The sequence below is a fragment of the Nyctibius grandis genome, chromosome 4, assembly GCF_013368605.1.
Source record: "Nyctibius grandis isolate bNycGra1 chromosome 4, bNycGra1.pri, whole genome shotgun sequence".
Classification (NCBI taxonomy): domain Eukaryota; kingdom Metazoa; phylum Chordata; class Aves; order Nyctibiiformes; family Nyctibiidae; genus Nyctibius; species Nyctibius grandis.
In genome coordinates this window covers 1,060,933-1,077,040 of record NC_090661.1, presented here as the reverse complement: position 1 = coordinate 1,077,040, position 16,108 = coordinate 1,060,933, and the positions used below count along the sequence as shown (strand labels likewise).

Sequence of the window (16,108 nt, the reverse complement as noted above, 5' to 3'; positions counted from 1 at the left end):
TTTTACAGATGATTTTAACGGCTGTACAATACTCAGTGTGGCTGGCGGAGTACCAGGAGGCTGTTATGCTACAAACTATGGATAATCTGGAAAATATGCAAGTGGGGCATGGATGAATATCTGGGAATTAATTGTTATGTGACTCCAGAAGCACAGGCAGGGCTATCTCGACAGCTTTTACAGCAGGTCTCTACGTTGGCTTTAAAGTCTCTGAAACGCGTTCCGGAGGCAGGGAAACGCCAGCCCTCTTTTGTGGCTGTCAGGCAAAGAGCCCTATGGTACATTTATTGATCGGTTACAAATTGTTATTGATGATGAGAATGCAGCAGAAATGCTGTTATTACAGCTGGCTTATGAAAATGCAAATGCAGATTGTCAAAAAATTTTGGCACCTCTAAGAAACTCTTCCAAAAGTGTAGTGGAATTTATTAAAGCCTGTCAGAACGTTGGTTCTGAAGAGCATAGGGCTACTTTACTTGCAAGTGCCTTGGCTCAGCAGCTCGTCATGGGACAGCAGAAATGAAATGTTTCAAGTGTAATCAAATGGGACATATTAGAAAGAACTGTCCAAAGCTGACAGTAAAGAAAAAAGGATGAGCAGAAAGGATCAAAAGGACCTAAACACTTGGGGTGTCTCTTATGTTGCAGGTATCCCGGACAAGCCATAATTGAACGGACACACCAAAACTTGAAACACATGTTACAAAAACAAAAAAAAAAGGGGGAGTGTAGCCACAACTCCTCAAGAACAATTAGATATGGCTGTGTTCACTTTAAATTTGTTAAATCTGTCATCTTATTGATTAGATACCACAGGAGTGGAATGACATTTTCAGGGTTTATGCAAAATCCTAAGGTTTGGTATAAAGATCTGCCAGGCCCGACTGATTGGCGTGGACCAGTAGAGTTGTTGACACAGGGGAGGGGATATCCTTGTGTTTTAGTCCCACAGGTCCTCGGTGGCTACCTGCGAGATGCGTGAAGCCATACCATGAGCTGGACAAACCACAACCAGAAGCCAGCACCGGAGATGCAGACGCTGAAAATACAGGGACCACGCAAGCGACGTAGAGCAGTCAGCTCGACACCAGACATCACTTGGGGGATGCTGAAACGACTGGATGAGCACACAAGTAGCATGCTGCGAGGGATTGGGGCCGAGCCTACACCCTGTAACACCCTTCTAGCTTATTTTGCCTTGATCTCTGTGAATTCAAAGGTGAGTATAAGAAGCTGGTTGTCCATTTGATTTATCAACATAAGGACACAGCCAGTTCATGGGGCAATTTAATATTTATTTCAATTCCTGGAGTGAATTCTGATGTGGAAAGAATTGATAATTTGAATTCTCCTGTACAGCTTCCCATATGCAAAATTGACAAGGAAGCAAAAGAAATCTGAAAAATTATTTGCAAGGTACATTTGCCGTGAACTTAGATGGCCAAGTGTGCAAGACCTAAAAGCTGCCCTACAAAATCAATTATCTAATCTTAAGGAACTAGCAAAAAAGAGTGTCTTGGATGATATATTGGACAATGTTAAGTGGTTAAATCCAAATAATTGGTTTATGGGTTTAAATTTATGGTTATGGGTGTTTGTCATAGCGGGAGGTTTTATACTCTTGTTTTTTGTAGGCTTTCACTTTACCTGGTCAGCAATCAGAGGACTCTGAAAAGCCACAACCCACATCATGACCACCCTTGTCATTGAAATAAACAAAAAAGGGGGAAATGTGGAAGACCATCAGCCTACAAACAGCTGTGCTTTACTTGGGGAGCAGAGGATTCGCTTGGGAACGCTGCATTGAGAATAGTTCTTGCTTGCTTTTAAGATAAAGGAGCCGTGACCAGTTCAAAGGCCATGAAACAAGTAAACACGTGTTGAAGGTCAGTTCTGAAGACAGAACTGAAAACAAGGAATGATTGTTGATGCTTTGAGCCCAGAACACTGTGGCTCCTGCCAGGATGGGTGATGGGTGCTCAACGTGTGAATGTTGATGTTATCTTGAACTGCATAGTCTCGCTCCTGATTGTAGCATTTAAATAGGGCAATAAAATAACAATAAATGTCTGCTTCCTTGAGGAGCAGAGTCTGGGCCTTCTTTTCAGCTCACCACAGAGTCCCACAACTCTGTAAGAAAATACCTGGCTGCTGCAGCTGTCACACCACTGTCCCAGAATGCTACACCCAGGGTGTTGTCCTTTGCAGTGCCAGAGTGTTCTTTACAGGAAAATGTCTAATACTAGCAGGAAAGAAAAGGATCCTGTTGTCAAATGCAGACTCCTAGGTCTGTAGGGTGTTTAATTTCAGCTCAAGGGTCAGTGTGTTCCCTCAGTTCCCCTGTCTGGGATCTCCATGTTGTCCCCTAGGCTGCAGAAGAGAGTGTCAAAAGCTGACCTGTCATCCTGCTGAGACTAGGCAGCTGGGAGCACTGGGGCACTGCTTTCTCCTCTGTAATGCCAGTGCATCAAAACAAGTATCAGAACAAATGGAAATGACTCTTTGATCCTGATTTGCTTTAAAATTTCAGATGCTACCTATGAGATACTGTCTGGCTTGTTTAATGTAGTCTGTAATAGCCTGTGATGGCTGTATTGGATAGTCCTTAAAAATGAATCTCTAGGGACTAATTTCAAAGTGAAATTCTATGTTGGCAGGCTGAAAATAAATGACTGTACTTACTGTGTTGGTTTTGTGGACCCTAGTGGCTGTTTTCCCAACAGCTCTGCTCTCCTGTACCTCTCCTCTTGCACCCTTGTTTCAAGAATACAGGAGGTGCTGAGAGCAACTGTTGGGGCAGCAGCGTGTCTCCCTCAGTGTGTTGCATCATGGAATGCAGGAGGGAGCTGGAAGAGGAAGGAAAAGCTTTTTCTTCACCCCCACAAGCTTTGCATGTTTGTGTACAGCTGGATGTTGAAATTGGAGAGCTGACACCACGAGGGAAGGGTGAGAGCTTTGCTTTTGTGCTCACCAGTTGCTGCTCTGTGAATCTTGGAAAGGAAGAGGTGTGGTGGGATGATGCAGCCTCTCCCCAGGGTGGTGGGACTGCTCTGCACAGAGCTTCGCCTTCCTCCTCAGACACCACCAAACTCCATCCCTGGACACCAAAGACCTTATTTTCCTCTTGCAAATTCCCCAGGAAGGGCCTGCTGCTTGTCTGTACCTGTGCTGGGCAGGTGGGCCACGGCTGGAAGAGGGACAAACCTGGGACAAAGCTGATCTGAGCTGCCAGTGAGTTATAGTTGTATAGACTTAAACTACTAATTCTATCTAATCCTACTCATAACACTTGTCATATGCTATTTCCTATATTATCTCATACTAAATATTATTTATAGGTCTATCTTCTATTTTTTTAATTCATTTGCTACAGATTGTACTTGTGTTAAACACATTTTCCACAACTTTGTACTGAATATGACAAACTTAACCAAGAAGCATCAAAATCACTGAAATTGGTTATTTCACATTTTCTCTTTGAAATTTACTGAATCACAGAATCAGTCAGGTTGGAAGAGACCTCTGGGATCATCGAGTCCAACCATTGCCCTGAATATATATTTTATATATATATATAAAAATATATATATATAAAATATATATATAATATATATTTTTAAAGGCTGCAGAAAAAGCCAGGAGACAAAATGTTGCATATGACCCCAAATAAAAGGTATTTCAGCTTTTTACTTCCATTTATCCTGCTTCTTGTAAGTCCCAAATTTATTTGTTTCATGATTTGCATGTCTTGTGTGGGTTGTTTTTGTTTTTTTTTTTAAATTCTGTGAGCAAGCCAGAAATCATTTACTTGCCAGCTGTATTCTGTGCTCCCAAGCTAAGCTGCCTGCACAGTCTGTTAAACAAAGTTTGCTCTTTCTCCTGGGGGTTGGTTTTCTGAATATTTCTGCCACTTATTTCCCTCCCTGAGCATTACAATGAAAATAAGAGTTCACAATGTCTGTTTCGATCACTTGCTGACCATGGAATACAGTCTGCTGTTGTCGGAGGCTCTAATGTTTTAATGAATGTTTTTCTCTTGCAGGAATACCCCGGGACTCTGATCCATGTGAAGATCTCTGATGACAGGCACTACTTGCACAGGAACTTATGGGATCCTGCTGCGTAGGCAAGACCCACGTGCACGGTGAGATACAGCACTGTTTCCTCTTGGAATTTGGGACTGGAGGATAGAAAGAACGTCCTTTTCCAGCCTGCTCTGCCAGCAGACTCATGGGGCCTGTTTTCACTCTCCCTGCAGTTGCAGGAGGTGTCCATAAACTCAGATGTGGGTTTGCCCGAGGGTGGCCTCCCACCTGGAGAAATTCCAGGCCCAACCTACTACCTGAAGGGAGGTTGTGGTGAAGTGGGAGTCGGCCTCTTCTCCCAGGCAACCAGCGACAGGACAAGAGGACACAGCCTCAAGCTTGGCCAGGGGAGGTTCGGGTTGGACATGAGGAAGCATTTCTTCTCAGCAAGGGTCATTAGCCATTGGAAGGGGCTGCCCAGGGAGGTGGTGGAGTCACCATCTGTGGAGGGGTTTAAGAAAAGCCTGGCCATGGCACTTAGTGCCCTGGTCTAGTTGCCATGGTGGTGTCAGGGCAATGGTTGGACTCGATGAGCCCAGAGGGCTCTTCCAACCTCATTGATTCTGTGATTCTGTGAAATTCCTGCTTTGTTTGAAGTGTGGGGGTCTCCCTCCCTGGCTGCCTCACAGGGCAAACTACCACTTTACGTGTACGTGCAGTTTGTAGCACTCCACGGCCTTACCCTGGGCCCTGGTGCTTCGACTGCAAACTCCTGGAGGAAGGGGGTTGATGGCAGCCCTCTTGTGCTGGTTCTGCTCCTGGCATGGGGCTGGGGAAGCCCAGGTGAACCCTGTCTCGTGGGGAGGGCCTGGTAATGGGGCTCAGGTGTAGAGCAGGTGGTAAAGGGAGACTTTCCGTCCCAAGGGGTTGGAAGGGTTTAGCCTTTGTGGCTGGGAAGGATTACTGGCTCTGGGTGTGTTTAATAGAGTGCAAGGGCATTTTTAAATCAAATTTTAAAGTGTAAGTATTAGTTCTTTGGAATTTACACATCTTATTTGCCAGTCTGAGCTTGTCCTTGTGACTGTGATAGCTAAAAACCTTTCTGGGAGGCAGCAAACATCTCCTGCTCCTGATTTCTTAATCTGAAGAGGTATGGAGATCTGGGAAGCCACTAGAAGAGTTTGTAAGCTGGGTTCAGACAGGATCCTGGGAGAGATCTCTTCATCTCCTGAAAAGAGATGAACTTGAGGAAGAGTTATGGGGTAAAGGTGCTCTGTGTGACTGGATAAACAGGTGTATAGGCTGAAGGTTTACGTGGCTGTTGGGTTTTTGCTCCATTTCAGGATGGATGTGGACTCTGCGACTTAGCCATGTGCACCAGTCACCTCACAACATCTAGCCTGTGCTGAAGAGAAAGGGCCCCAGTGCTGAAGTGGGAAACTGCAGCTGCTACCAGAGCAGGTAAGGGATCCTGGGACAGGGAACGTTTTAAGCATAACTTGTTCATCTCCTGCTCGCTCAGCTCTTGAGGGACCATGTGTCTGTAGGTAAGCGGAGTAAGGTTTGACTGTTACTGAGGCACCTTTTCCTGCCTCCTCTCCCCCTTTCACTGCAGTATTTTATTGTCTCTTGAGCAACTTTTGGAATGCTTCAGAGTTATGTTTGTTACGTTTGAACCCTGTGGTGTTACTGACCCTGGTCAGCTGTGTCCTAGCTAAGTGAGGTGACAGAACCTGTGGCTCTGCTGGTGGTGTGAGGGTGCAGGGCACTTGCCTCATCCAGGAGGATGAAGGGGTATTTCATGCAGAGGCTCAAAGCCAGTCATCTCTGATTGCTCTGGCTGCCATGGGTCTCACTGCTCTCATCTCTGCAGCTGTCAGTCTCACAATGGTGCTGTGCAGGTTTATTAAAGCTATCCCAGGGACGTGTAATTCTAGCCTGGCTGAAAGCCTCATCTTCTTGCCTGAGGAAGTCATGACTTCATATTTTTGTAACTGTTAACAGTTGCATCCAGATGTGCCTGTTTTGAAAATTGTGGTCTGCTAAGAAGCAAGACCTCTCACTTCATATTCTGGAGCAGAAAACATGTTGAGAAAGCTCGACCCAACCTGAGAGCCTACAGACTTGTACTTGGTGCTTTTGTACTTGATGTTCAGTTCCCTTTTCAGCAGGATCCAAGTACTCTGTTAACAGTTTTTTGAATCACAGCACACACTTCGACTTGCAGTGGTGGGTCAGATGGCCATGTGGCACAGTGTAGGGAGGTGGTGGCAGGGTCAGCTTGTAATGCTAGCTTGACCTTTGAAAGGGAAAAAGGTCACCTCCCATGGGACAGTTTGCTTTCTACTGTGGCCTGCTTCTCACTGTTACCTACACCTGTAGAGCAGAGGGGTCCAGATCAGTCCCCGAGGTGTTACTGACCAGTTGTTGCCTTGGCTTGTTTTTCTTGTATCGTTCAAGCTGGATGTAGCACGTGTGTGTAAGTATTGTAGCCTTAGTGCTGTGGCTGTGGGGTTTGTAACAGATTAAGTTCAGGCAACTTTATCAGGAAACAGTTAATTATGTTTACATATAAACAGGAACCTTTTGCCTATTCTTGATGAAACTGGACCTATATAAACTAATAACAGATATATTTAATTAGTCTTAATGAAATACAACACACAAAGTGTAATCACATGCATGCCAACTTAATAGAAAGCCCTGTAATGGGTAAGTGCTGCCTTAGGATTAGGTCATTCCTGAGGAAGGCTGGCACAGAGCTCCTCCTCTTCCACAAAAGCAGCAGCTTAAGAATGATGAGGAAAGGAGTGGTGAGAGAACCTCAAAAAAAAACCACAAACCACAAAAACCCTGCACAAACCCCCCTCATTTGTGGGGTAGAGTTGGCAGCAATTCCATGACTGTTGCATAAAGACAAGTAGTAACTCCTCCAAAGACAATATACAAAGCTCTAACAGACGAGCTGGAGTTGTATCCACATGTTCACTCTGTCAGCTCAGATTAACGAATTGTCAAGTTATTTCTTAACTGCTTGAGAGGCTTAGTTACTTAATTTTGAATTAAGAATGAATTAATATTGAAGCTTTCAATAACATTGCTGTACTTGTAGCTTATGCCTGTGTTGTAATTGCAGTCGCATTTTCAGCTTAAATTAATTCCGTGTTCTTGCTCTTACCTTGCTTTGGGCTCTTAGGCAAGTGGTAAAAAACCCTGATATTTGACAAAATTCCTAAAAATTGCTCTTGATACAGCTTTTTCCCCTGTTACAAAGCCTTGAAATACCAGTTGTGATGGCATTCACCAAGTTTGCCAACCAGTAAGTCACTACTGCTGCCACCTTGGCTGCAGAAAGAGGAAAGGGACTGGAGCCTAGTTGGTTTAGTGTGTATACATACATCTCTCTCTCAGAAGAGTACTTGTGGGTTGTGTACAAGGAGGGATTTTGAAATCTATGTCTTCTCTTAGTCACAGTAAAACAGCATGAAAGACAAAACTGCTTTCTTCATGTGTTAGGGCTGTAGACTTAAATAGGAATTTAATACAAAAGGTTAAAAAATTAAAATGCTGTGTCAGGTTAAAAAAATTAAAATACTGTGTCAGGTTAAAAAAATTAAAATACTGTGTCAGGTCCCCCCTGCAGCAGTGAAATGAACACGTTACAAGACAAGGCTGTGTTAATTTGCATGTATTGACAAAAGTGCCACAAAAATTTGAAATTCTATTTGTCCCTTTGCAAATTGATAAAAAAGCATGATACGGAAATCTATCCATACATAGCGTAAGACTTTTACAGGTAAGACATTTGTACATCCATTTAACCTCAGGTGATCCACTTGTTCACCCTTGACCACTCAGGAGAATTCTGATTTTTTTTCTACTTTCCATTTTCAGCACTGAACATTCGCTCCTAGAAAGAGAGAAGTAAACAAACAGCAGCTCAGTAAGAGTTTGGGAACTGTGCTTTAGCAACACAGGCTTAAGTCACTATTAATTACTTGTTGGTCAACAAGCACCCAGATCAGGTGTATTTGGCGTGTGTTTTTCCCCCCAAAACACACAGTTTTATTAATCTACTTGAAAGATTCTCCATAAAGTGACAGAAGACCATCGTGTGCCCCGGCTGTACTCAGAGTATCTGTTCTTGGTGCCTCCTAATGCCAAGTACAAACATGAATTATTTCCAGCTCACTATCTGAAGATTATTTACGTGTCTTGTACCACTGCTGATGCTAACAAGTTTAGAATTAGGCTTAAGGGACTTTTCACTTTGAGAGCAGTGTTATCTTGATTAGCTGCCAGTCTAAACACTGTCTCGGGCCTCAAACAGCAGGTGTGGCTGCATACATCTGGCATGAATTCTTTCTTGAGTGAAGTTTACCAAGTTCACTTCATTTCGGTGGCCAGTTTGCTGCCTGTCCTACCTAACTTGTACCACCTATATAAAAACCTGATGGGACTTGCTTACAGGTTCCTAATCCTTAGCCATAGCACAAGGAACTGTGGGTTAGCTGCAGTACTTGGAGGAACACGAGAGGTGACAGGAGGCAACATCTACCTTTAACATCCTCTCCAGTTTAATTGCATCTGCAGCAAATTTTCTGATCCCATCAGATAACTTCTCCACAGCCATTTGGTCTTCATTATGGTGCCAGCGGAATGCCTTCTCATCCAGGTGGATCTTCTCAAGCTCACATGCCTGAGCTGTGCAAGGGCAATTGAAAAAGAAACAAACCATCTTACCAGGTTATTACCAAAAACTTCCTAAAACAGTCTCAAGATTCTGACCATCTCCAGCTGTTGAAAAATTTCCAACACCACTTTCAACATCAGCACTTTGGGATGCAAGACTGAAAATGCTCCTGGAGAAATATTTCTCTTAAAATATAATGTTTATGTGGATGTCATCTCATATCTGCTTCTGAAGGGTACAGTACTTTCAGGCCTATTCTAAAGAATTATGCAACAGTCCTACTGCAGTGAGACATTCTAAGCAAATATGCTGAACAATTAGGTCTTTATTTGGCCAGTCCCTAACAAAAGCTCAGTTGATAACACGCCTACAAGCCAGCTCGCACCCTGTAAGCACCAACCCATGACTACGGCTGTGCACGAATCTCATTTTCTGAGTTGTGAAGTAGCATTTTAATAAGGCTACAGCAAAGGAAGAGTAGTGCCATAGAAACATACATTCAAAGCCATTGTGGCACAGTATCACTAGATCAATTCACTTAGTCTTGGGTACAATTAATTTCTAGAGTTTATGGAGGGAAAACCCATCTTGTGGCATGTCTAGAGTGAACTGCATCACTGATGCAACATAAGATTAAACCAGGTTTGGCATCTTTGCTAATAGGCAGTAAAATTTCATCCTGAGCTTATGAAGTATAAAGTTCTTCCTCCTGCTCTCCGTGTCCTTTCAGGGGGGGTGCACAGTATTTAAGCACACTCAAAATGTATCATAATTCTAGTTAGTGTACTCAGTGGGACCCAAGACCCTCAAGAAGCGACTATGTGTGTCAGCAACTGTAGCAGCACTGTTGTAGTGAGGCTACAGTATTTCCTTCAGAGAGGGGTTAAGGCTTACCCTTAAAGCAGAGCAGAAGCAAGCACCACGGAGCTGAGTGAACAACATGCTCTTAACATTCAAGAAGGGAGGCTGAGCAAGCCCATGTTACGTAGAAGTGGACTTCTGTGGACTTACCCTCCTTTGCACTGAGCGTGGGAGTTAACTTGACGTACTCTTTGCTGAGCTCTGCCAAAAGCTTGGGTGAAATAGTGAGATAGTCACAGCCTGTGAGCGCTTTTATTTCTCCTGTATTTCGAAATGAAGCACCCATCACGATAGTTTTGTAGCCAAACTTTTTGTAGTAGTTGTAGATCTTAGTGACGCTCTTGACTCCTAAAAACCACAGAATCACAGAATCAGTCAGGTTGGAAGAGACCTCTGGGATCATAGAGTCCAACCATGATTTAAAAACATCTTTTTTGGTAAGAGGGTTTATGAGTAAACTGCAGTTTGAATGAGTAGCTACTGTACTTTTAAAATACATATTAAAGGGAAAGCTTACCTGGATCCTCTGAAGGCTCATAGGTTTTCTTATCTCCATTTGCAACATACCAGTCCAGGATACGTCCTACGAATGGGGAAATCAGAGTAACTCCAGCTTCAGCACAGGCAACTGCCTGAGCAAAGGAGAACAGCAAGGTCATGTTGCAGTGAATCCCGTACTCTGCTTCCAGAACCCTGCAGACACAGGCTGGTTTAAAACAGCAGTTTGCTCACCTACTGAATTTATATTCCAGTAACAAGCTAGTAGGTTAAAACTACTGAATTTCTTGAGTTAAATTAGGGATGTGGTACAGTTTATAAGCTTTAAAGTCTTAAGCTAACAGCAAATGTTTTGTGCTGCCAGACTCTGCTTTATTTAATGCTGTTCCTTGAACCAAACGCACACAACTTAGCCTGATATTTCAGGAAACTCTGTGGCCTGGCCCTTGTATGAAGAAACTTTTCCTATTTCAACAGAAAGCTGTAGCAGAGCACCTTGCTTGCTAGCTGTAGCCCTAGCAACACATTTCCTGGTGCAGTGCTTTCAAAACAATTCTTTATTTTAAATGCATTTGTCACGTGCCTGTGAACAGGCAGAAGCACGCTATGAATCAGCATGCCAGGTACAGAAACACTTACTTGCCAGCCTGGATTCCTTCCCATGTTGAAGAGAGCTTTATGAGAATACGATCTTTTCCAATTCCTGCTTCCTTATAAAGGTCGATGAGGCGCCTGGCCCTTTGAATCATTCCTTCCTTATCAAAGGACAACCTTTGAGACAAGAGCAGGACTGCTTAAAACTGACTATTGTTTTTTTAAATGCTCTCCCCCCTAAACCTCACTGAAAATCATTGTCTGTTTTATCAGCATTTATGTTCTTGTTCTCAGAGATACTTCCTGGATTGTCAACCCATCAAGTAGGTATATGACAGCACCGGAGCTCCAGACAGCTTCCCTTGAGAAAGGGATAAAGTTTTCCTCAAGTTTTTCATAATGAATGCAGAAGCTGAGCATTCAAAGTGAATGGCAATGAGTAGGTTAACAGACAAATCCTATTCAAGTCTTGAAATCACAGAATCAATGAGGTTGGAAGAGCCCTCTGGGCTCATCGAGTCCCACCCTTGCCCTGACACCACCATGGCAACTAGACCAGGGCACTAAGTGCCATGTCCAGGCTTTTCTTCAACCCCTCCAGAGATGGTGACTCCACCACCTCCCTGGGCAGCCCCTTCCAATGGCTAATGACCCTTGCTGAGAAGAAATGCTTCCTAATGTCCAACCTGACCCTCCCCTGGCCAAGCTTGAGGCTGTGTCCTCTTGTCCTATCGCTAGTTACCTGAAATCAACTGTTAAGACAGATCTCTTGGTAAATTGAGAAGACATTATCACACAGAAGAGAATGAGCAAAACTAAGTGTAGTGGAAGCGTGAGGTTTCCCTCGCTTAAGAAACAACAGGAAGATTACAAACATTCAAGCTCAGCATTACTTGCTTTCATTAATTTTTATCACAGAGTTACAACCAAGCAAACTAGGGGAAATCCATGCTCTAATTAAACAAGTATTAACAATATAAACTCTTGCTAGTCTTTCAACAGTGACTTGTCTAGTCAAGAACATCGTTTTCCAACTCACATCATGTCTCTTTTTGTATGTACAAATATCCAGGGTAACCCAGAGGAAAAAGAGCCAACCTTGCATCTACTTCTGTGGACACACGGCCAGGTATCCTCTTCAATATTTCAGCTCCAAATAATACAAAAAGTTTGTCACAAGCATTTGTGATCTGCTCCTCTTCTGACCTGCAAACCACAAAGAGCAAAATCACTTCTATGGAGGGAAAAAAAAGTGCATTTACACCTTGCCATGGATTTGAAGATCAAATTTCACAGCCCATTTAACATTAAATTCCAGAGTTCAAACAGCCACTTCTGCTCTGCTCCATGTTTCTGTTCTGCCCTCTCTTTACCACCAGCAGTATTAGCCTTTGGACACGAGTTCCTATAATGCTGTAAGTGTTGAGGCTTTTTGGGGCAGGAGATACACCCACGAGCACATGAGGGGAAAACCCTGGTACATTGCTAATAGTATTAAACATTATTTCTATAAATAAGGCATCTTAAATATAGATCTACTGAGATAAAACCCCCTCTTTACTTACCCACCAAGCTTCTTCCCATAGGCAACAGCATCATCCACAAGTTCCTGGTAAGCTGGCATCTGAGCAGCAGCCAGTATCAGAGATGGGTTTGTGGTGGCATCCAGGGGCTTGTACTCATCAATTGCTAGGGAAGGAAAAAATAGCCTGTTGAAAACAACCAGCAAGCCTGAGCAATTAAAAGGATTTTGCTCAAATACATGTGAATGTAAGTACTTATGGCTGTGGGATAGTGGCCTTCGTGACAGAGCAGATGTGCACAGTGATGTTTAAATACCCCTGCCTGAAGGCTGGCTTGTGCCAGAAGTACCAGAACAAGGTAACAGCTACAGTAACAAGGTACAGCAAAGGTTATTCCCTACTATAGACATTGCCCAAAATCATATTCACCAGCGTAGCTGAGTTCCAGGAATGACAGAGGGGGAGTAAAGACAAGGGGATCCTTCTTCCCTCCTAGCAGTGAGGCAGCTGGGTTCTTGTTTGTCTACGACTGAGAACCAGAACAGAACTCATCTGTTAGGCTCTAGCAACTTTTCTTACTGTGTTTTAAAACTTTTTCAACTAGTTGCAGGTCATTTCTTAGTATCTATCTTGTAATTTCCTCGTATTACCAGGCTTCCTTCCTTCTAGGAGATATTTGAACCTTTGGCTTACCTTAAGCCCTGGCCTACACCTATTTGAGGTGACAGCAGTTGTTTACCAGAGTAGGCTGTGACCAGGCATTGTCTGGCCCTAATCACAGCAGAGCTGCCTGGCATGCAGAGCCTGACTCAGCAAGCAGGGGAGAGCCCCTGCAGGCCCTTCAGCCATTTCTGCTTACAAGCTCCCTTGTTAACACAGCTAAACATGAAAAATAACAAAATATTTATTACCAGCTCATTTTCCTCAGCGTTAAACCTAAGTTAGAGAGTGCAACTTTATTTTTTCAGTCATAGAAGAAAATCAGTATTGTTTTTCCATAGCTCCCTCCTAGGCAATGATCATGATCCTGGAGCAAGTCCATTCCGTACAAACAGGTCCTTTAAAACACACTTTGGTTCTCGTGGATGCTGCTTAAAAGCAGCACACCAATGAAACTCTGAAGTGTATGTACAATTTTAGAGAAGTCTTTTGACAGAGTTTATTATTTCTCTCCAGCCCTGGAGCATTTGAAGACTCTTAGAGGTCTCTGACAACATGCATAAAGTAACCTCACTGCATCAGGGCAACGGTTGGACTCGATGATCCCAGGGGTCTCTTCCAACCTGGTTGATTCTGTGATCTGCCACCCAGGTGTTAGCAACAGCTGCCCCAGAACCAGCACCAGTGTTTAACCTGACCAGGGAGGGAGTCAGAGGCTGACTGTAGCCTTGTCTGGACTGGAAGACAGACCCAAGGTGACAACAGGCAGCCAGAGATCAACTGCAAAACTGTTTCAAGGAGCTTGTTAAGACTTGCTGTTGGGCAGTGCCCAGCTTCCTTTTGCCACCTGTGAACAAACACCCCCTCGGCCATCACAAGGGGTTTTTTTTTCATCATGCTTTTTTAAAACCAGGGTAGACAGCGCAATGTTTTAATTCATGCACTTTCAGCATCCACGGGGCTTTAGGCAGGTTTGTTGCTACCCAAAGGTCCACAGGTCTGACAAGGCCAAAGTTACCTTGTCACTTAGTGTCTCCTTGATGCAATGCTTGATAAAGCCACATCAATGCTCCACACCTTCTGTGGCTGTCACACCAGACAGACTCTTAAAGGCAAGTGACAGTTTCTCCCTAAGGTTTCATGCAGCCTGACCCTTGGAATCGGGCAAGCCAGAGCTCTTAACAGGCACACGTTACCCGGAGTCAGTGCAAGTACGTAAATACACACACAGCGTCATGAGGCACGTGTCTGAGCTGCTGCCACCCCTCTGCATCCTTAATCTTAAATTTACTAATATCAGACATTTGATGGTTGCTGTTTAGGATTGTTTATTCATCACCTGTAGGATTAGGTAAGCACCAGATTACCCCAGGCCTCGGTGACGGCAGAACAGGATCCAAGAAGCGTTGCTCTACGCAACCAGAGACTTTCAGGGGAGGGATTTTTCAGCTCTGATGCACTGAGACAGTTGCATGCCCGTGCAGGCGCTCAGGCGGTGACAGCTGTGGCACAAGTGGCTTTATAATCCAACGCCACCTCCCTTCCTCGGAAAGCAGAGTGCTTGCTCATTCTCATGAGATAAGGAGGACAAAAGCACTCTTGCATTATTTTCTTTGCTTCACAACCGCTTTGCTTCCGCCATTAGGAAATTCTTTGCTGTGAGGGTGGTGAGACCCTGGCCCAGGTTGCCCAGAGAAGCTGTGGCTGCCCCCTCCCTGGCAGGGTTCAAGGGCAGGTTGGATGGGGCTGGGAGCAACCTGGGCTGGTGGAAGGTGTCCCTGCCCGTGGCAGGGGGTTGGAACTGGATGGGCTTTAAACCAGCTTCGTTACCCCCCAGAGCTCATCTTGGAGAGTCTGGCACTGACTAGGGACAGCGCGTGGAGCTGAACACGGGGGTTTGTGTACACCCCAGGGAAACAATCGCGGGAGGGTTTGGCAAGGGCACGGCACGGCCCGGCTCAGCCCTAGGAGCTGCCAGGGCCGGGGTTCACACGAAGCGTGTGGCAGGAGGAGCAGCGGTAACCGGCACCGTCGGGTGCGGCGGGGCCGCCGGGCTGCAGCTGCGGGACGGGCGTTACTAAACGCCCAGCAGCGGGGCCCGGCCCGGGGACACCGGCCGCCTCGACAGACCCTCCGCCAGGGCCGGGACCCCTCCGCAGCCCCGACAGCGGACCCCGGGGAAGCCACCGGCACCGCGCAGCAGCGCCGCTTCCAGCCCGGCCCTTCCGGTAGCCGTGCGGCAGCCCGGCCTCGCGTACCGGCCGCCCCCCGGGCCGGGGCTTCGGGGAGGGCGGAGCCCCCCGGGAGCAGCCACCCGGGGTGCCGCCGCCCCGCGTTCGGTAACGGCGCCTTGCGCAACGCACCGGCACCCCGCGGCCCCGCCGCCTCCCGCGCGCGCGGAGATCTCACCCCCCCCCCCCGCAATGGTTCGCTCCCCCTCGGGCGCTCGCCCCTTCGGCCGGGCGCGCCCACTCTCCACGCAGGGAGGGGGGGGGGTGGGGGAGAAGTGCGGTGACAGGGTCCCCCCCGCCGCCTCTCACCGTTGAAGTCCCCGGTGTCGGCCACCACGGTGGTGTGGTGCTTGAGCTGGTCCAGCGCCGACTCCATCTTCTGCCGCTTCACGGGGGACACCGACATAATCCGCGGGGCGGGGGGGGGCTCGCGCCGCCTATGAGGAACGCTGCGTGCCCGGAGGGGAGCCGGCCTGCGCGCGCACCCGCCGCTCGCCCGCTGCCGACACCCGCCGCCAATCCCCTCCCAGCAGGGAGGCGGCGAGCCAATCGGGAGCGCGGAGTCAAGACGGGCGCGGCCGGGAGGCGGGAGAAAGTTTCTGATTGGGTGGTTCGGCGGTCGGGAGGGCGGGGAGGTGGTTACCGTGGTGACGGGGATGAGGGTACCCCTGCCCGCCATTGCCCCGAGCGGGGAGCGCGGCCCCCGGGGAGCCGCTGTCCCGGAGGGCCGGGGCAAGGGGGGCCCTCCTGTCCCCAGTAGCTCCCGGAGGGCCCCCTCAGGGCCGGGCGTGGCGCCCGAGCCGCCCCGCAGACACCCGTCCCGCTTGGGCCTCTCGGGGGCAGGGCCCCGCCGATGACACAAGATGGCGGCGGGCGGGTTGCTGGGGTGAGGCGCTCGCCCCCGTTAGCAGCCGTGGGGAAAGACTCGCAGCTGGGCCTCGCTCCGTTGAAGGAGCCGAGTGGGGCGTTTCCTCCCTCGCTGCCGTGGCAAGGCTCAACACAGCCTGTCAGGCAGGGCTTGGC

General features: G+C 46.9%; 1 protein-coding gene and 1 long non-coding RNA gene across 2 annotated transcripts; one reads left to right on the top strand and one right to left on the bottom strand.

Moving 5' to 3' along the window:
* The first annotated feature begins 604 nt into the window (after positions 1-604).
* On the top strand, positions 605-11,961 carry LOC137662005 (uncharacterized). The gene is made up of 6 exons (XR_011047931.1): positions 605-1,219; positions 1,635-1,886; positions 3,140-3,231; positions 4,043-4,144; positions 5,369-5,486; positions 11,744-11,961. It is a non-coding gene; the product is annotated as an uncharacterized lncRNA (long non-coding RNA).
* Positions 7,699-15,578, bottom strand: TALDO1 (transaldolase 1). Its single transcript, XM_068397786.1, has 8 exons — positions 15,395-15,578; positions 12,237-12,360; positions 11,770-11,877; positions 10,717-10,848; positions 10,097-10,272; positions 9,730-9,927; positions 8,584-8,729; positions 7,699-7,935 (listed from the first exon to the last, which is right to left on the bottom strand). Exons 1-8 carry the CDS (start codon positions 15,489-15,491, stop codon positions 7,903-7,905), a joined length of 1,014 nt encoding a protein of 337 aa, XP_068253887.1. The 5' UTR covers positions 15,492-15,578; the 3' UTR covers positions 7,699-7,902.
* Between the last annotated feature and the right edge of the window lie 530 nt (positions 15,579-16,108).

What these genes read in the sequence shown, in the direction of transcription:
- TALDO1 (XM_068397786.1), bottom strand. Translation starts at nt 15,491, where the DNA reads ATGTCGGTGTCCCCCGTGAAGCGGCAGAAGATGGAGTCGGCGCTGGAC. An exon ending in GAAGGAATCCAGGCTGGCAA is followed by an intron (nt 10,273 to 10,716) that starts GTAAGTGTTTCT and finishes CTGTGTCTGCAG; the next exon opens with GGTTCTGGAAGCAGAGTACG. An exon ending in AACTGGAGAGGATGTTAAAG is followed by an intron (nt 7,936 to 8,583) that starts GTAGATGTTGCC and finishes CTCTCTTTCTAG; the next exon opens with GAGCGAATGTTCAGTGCTGA.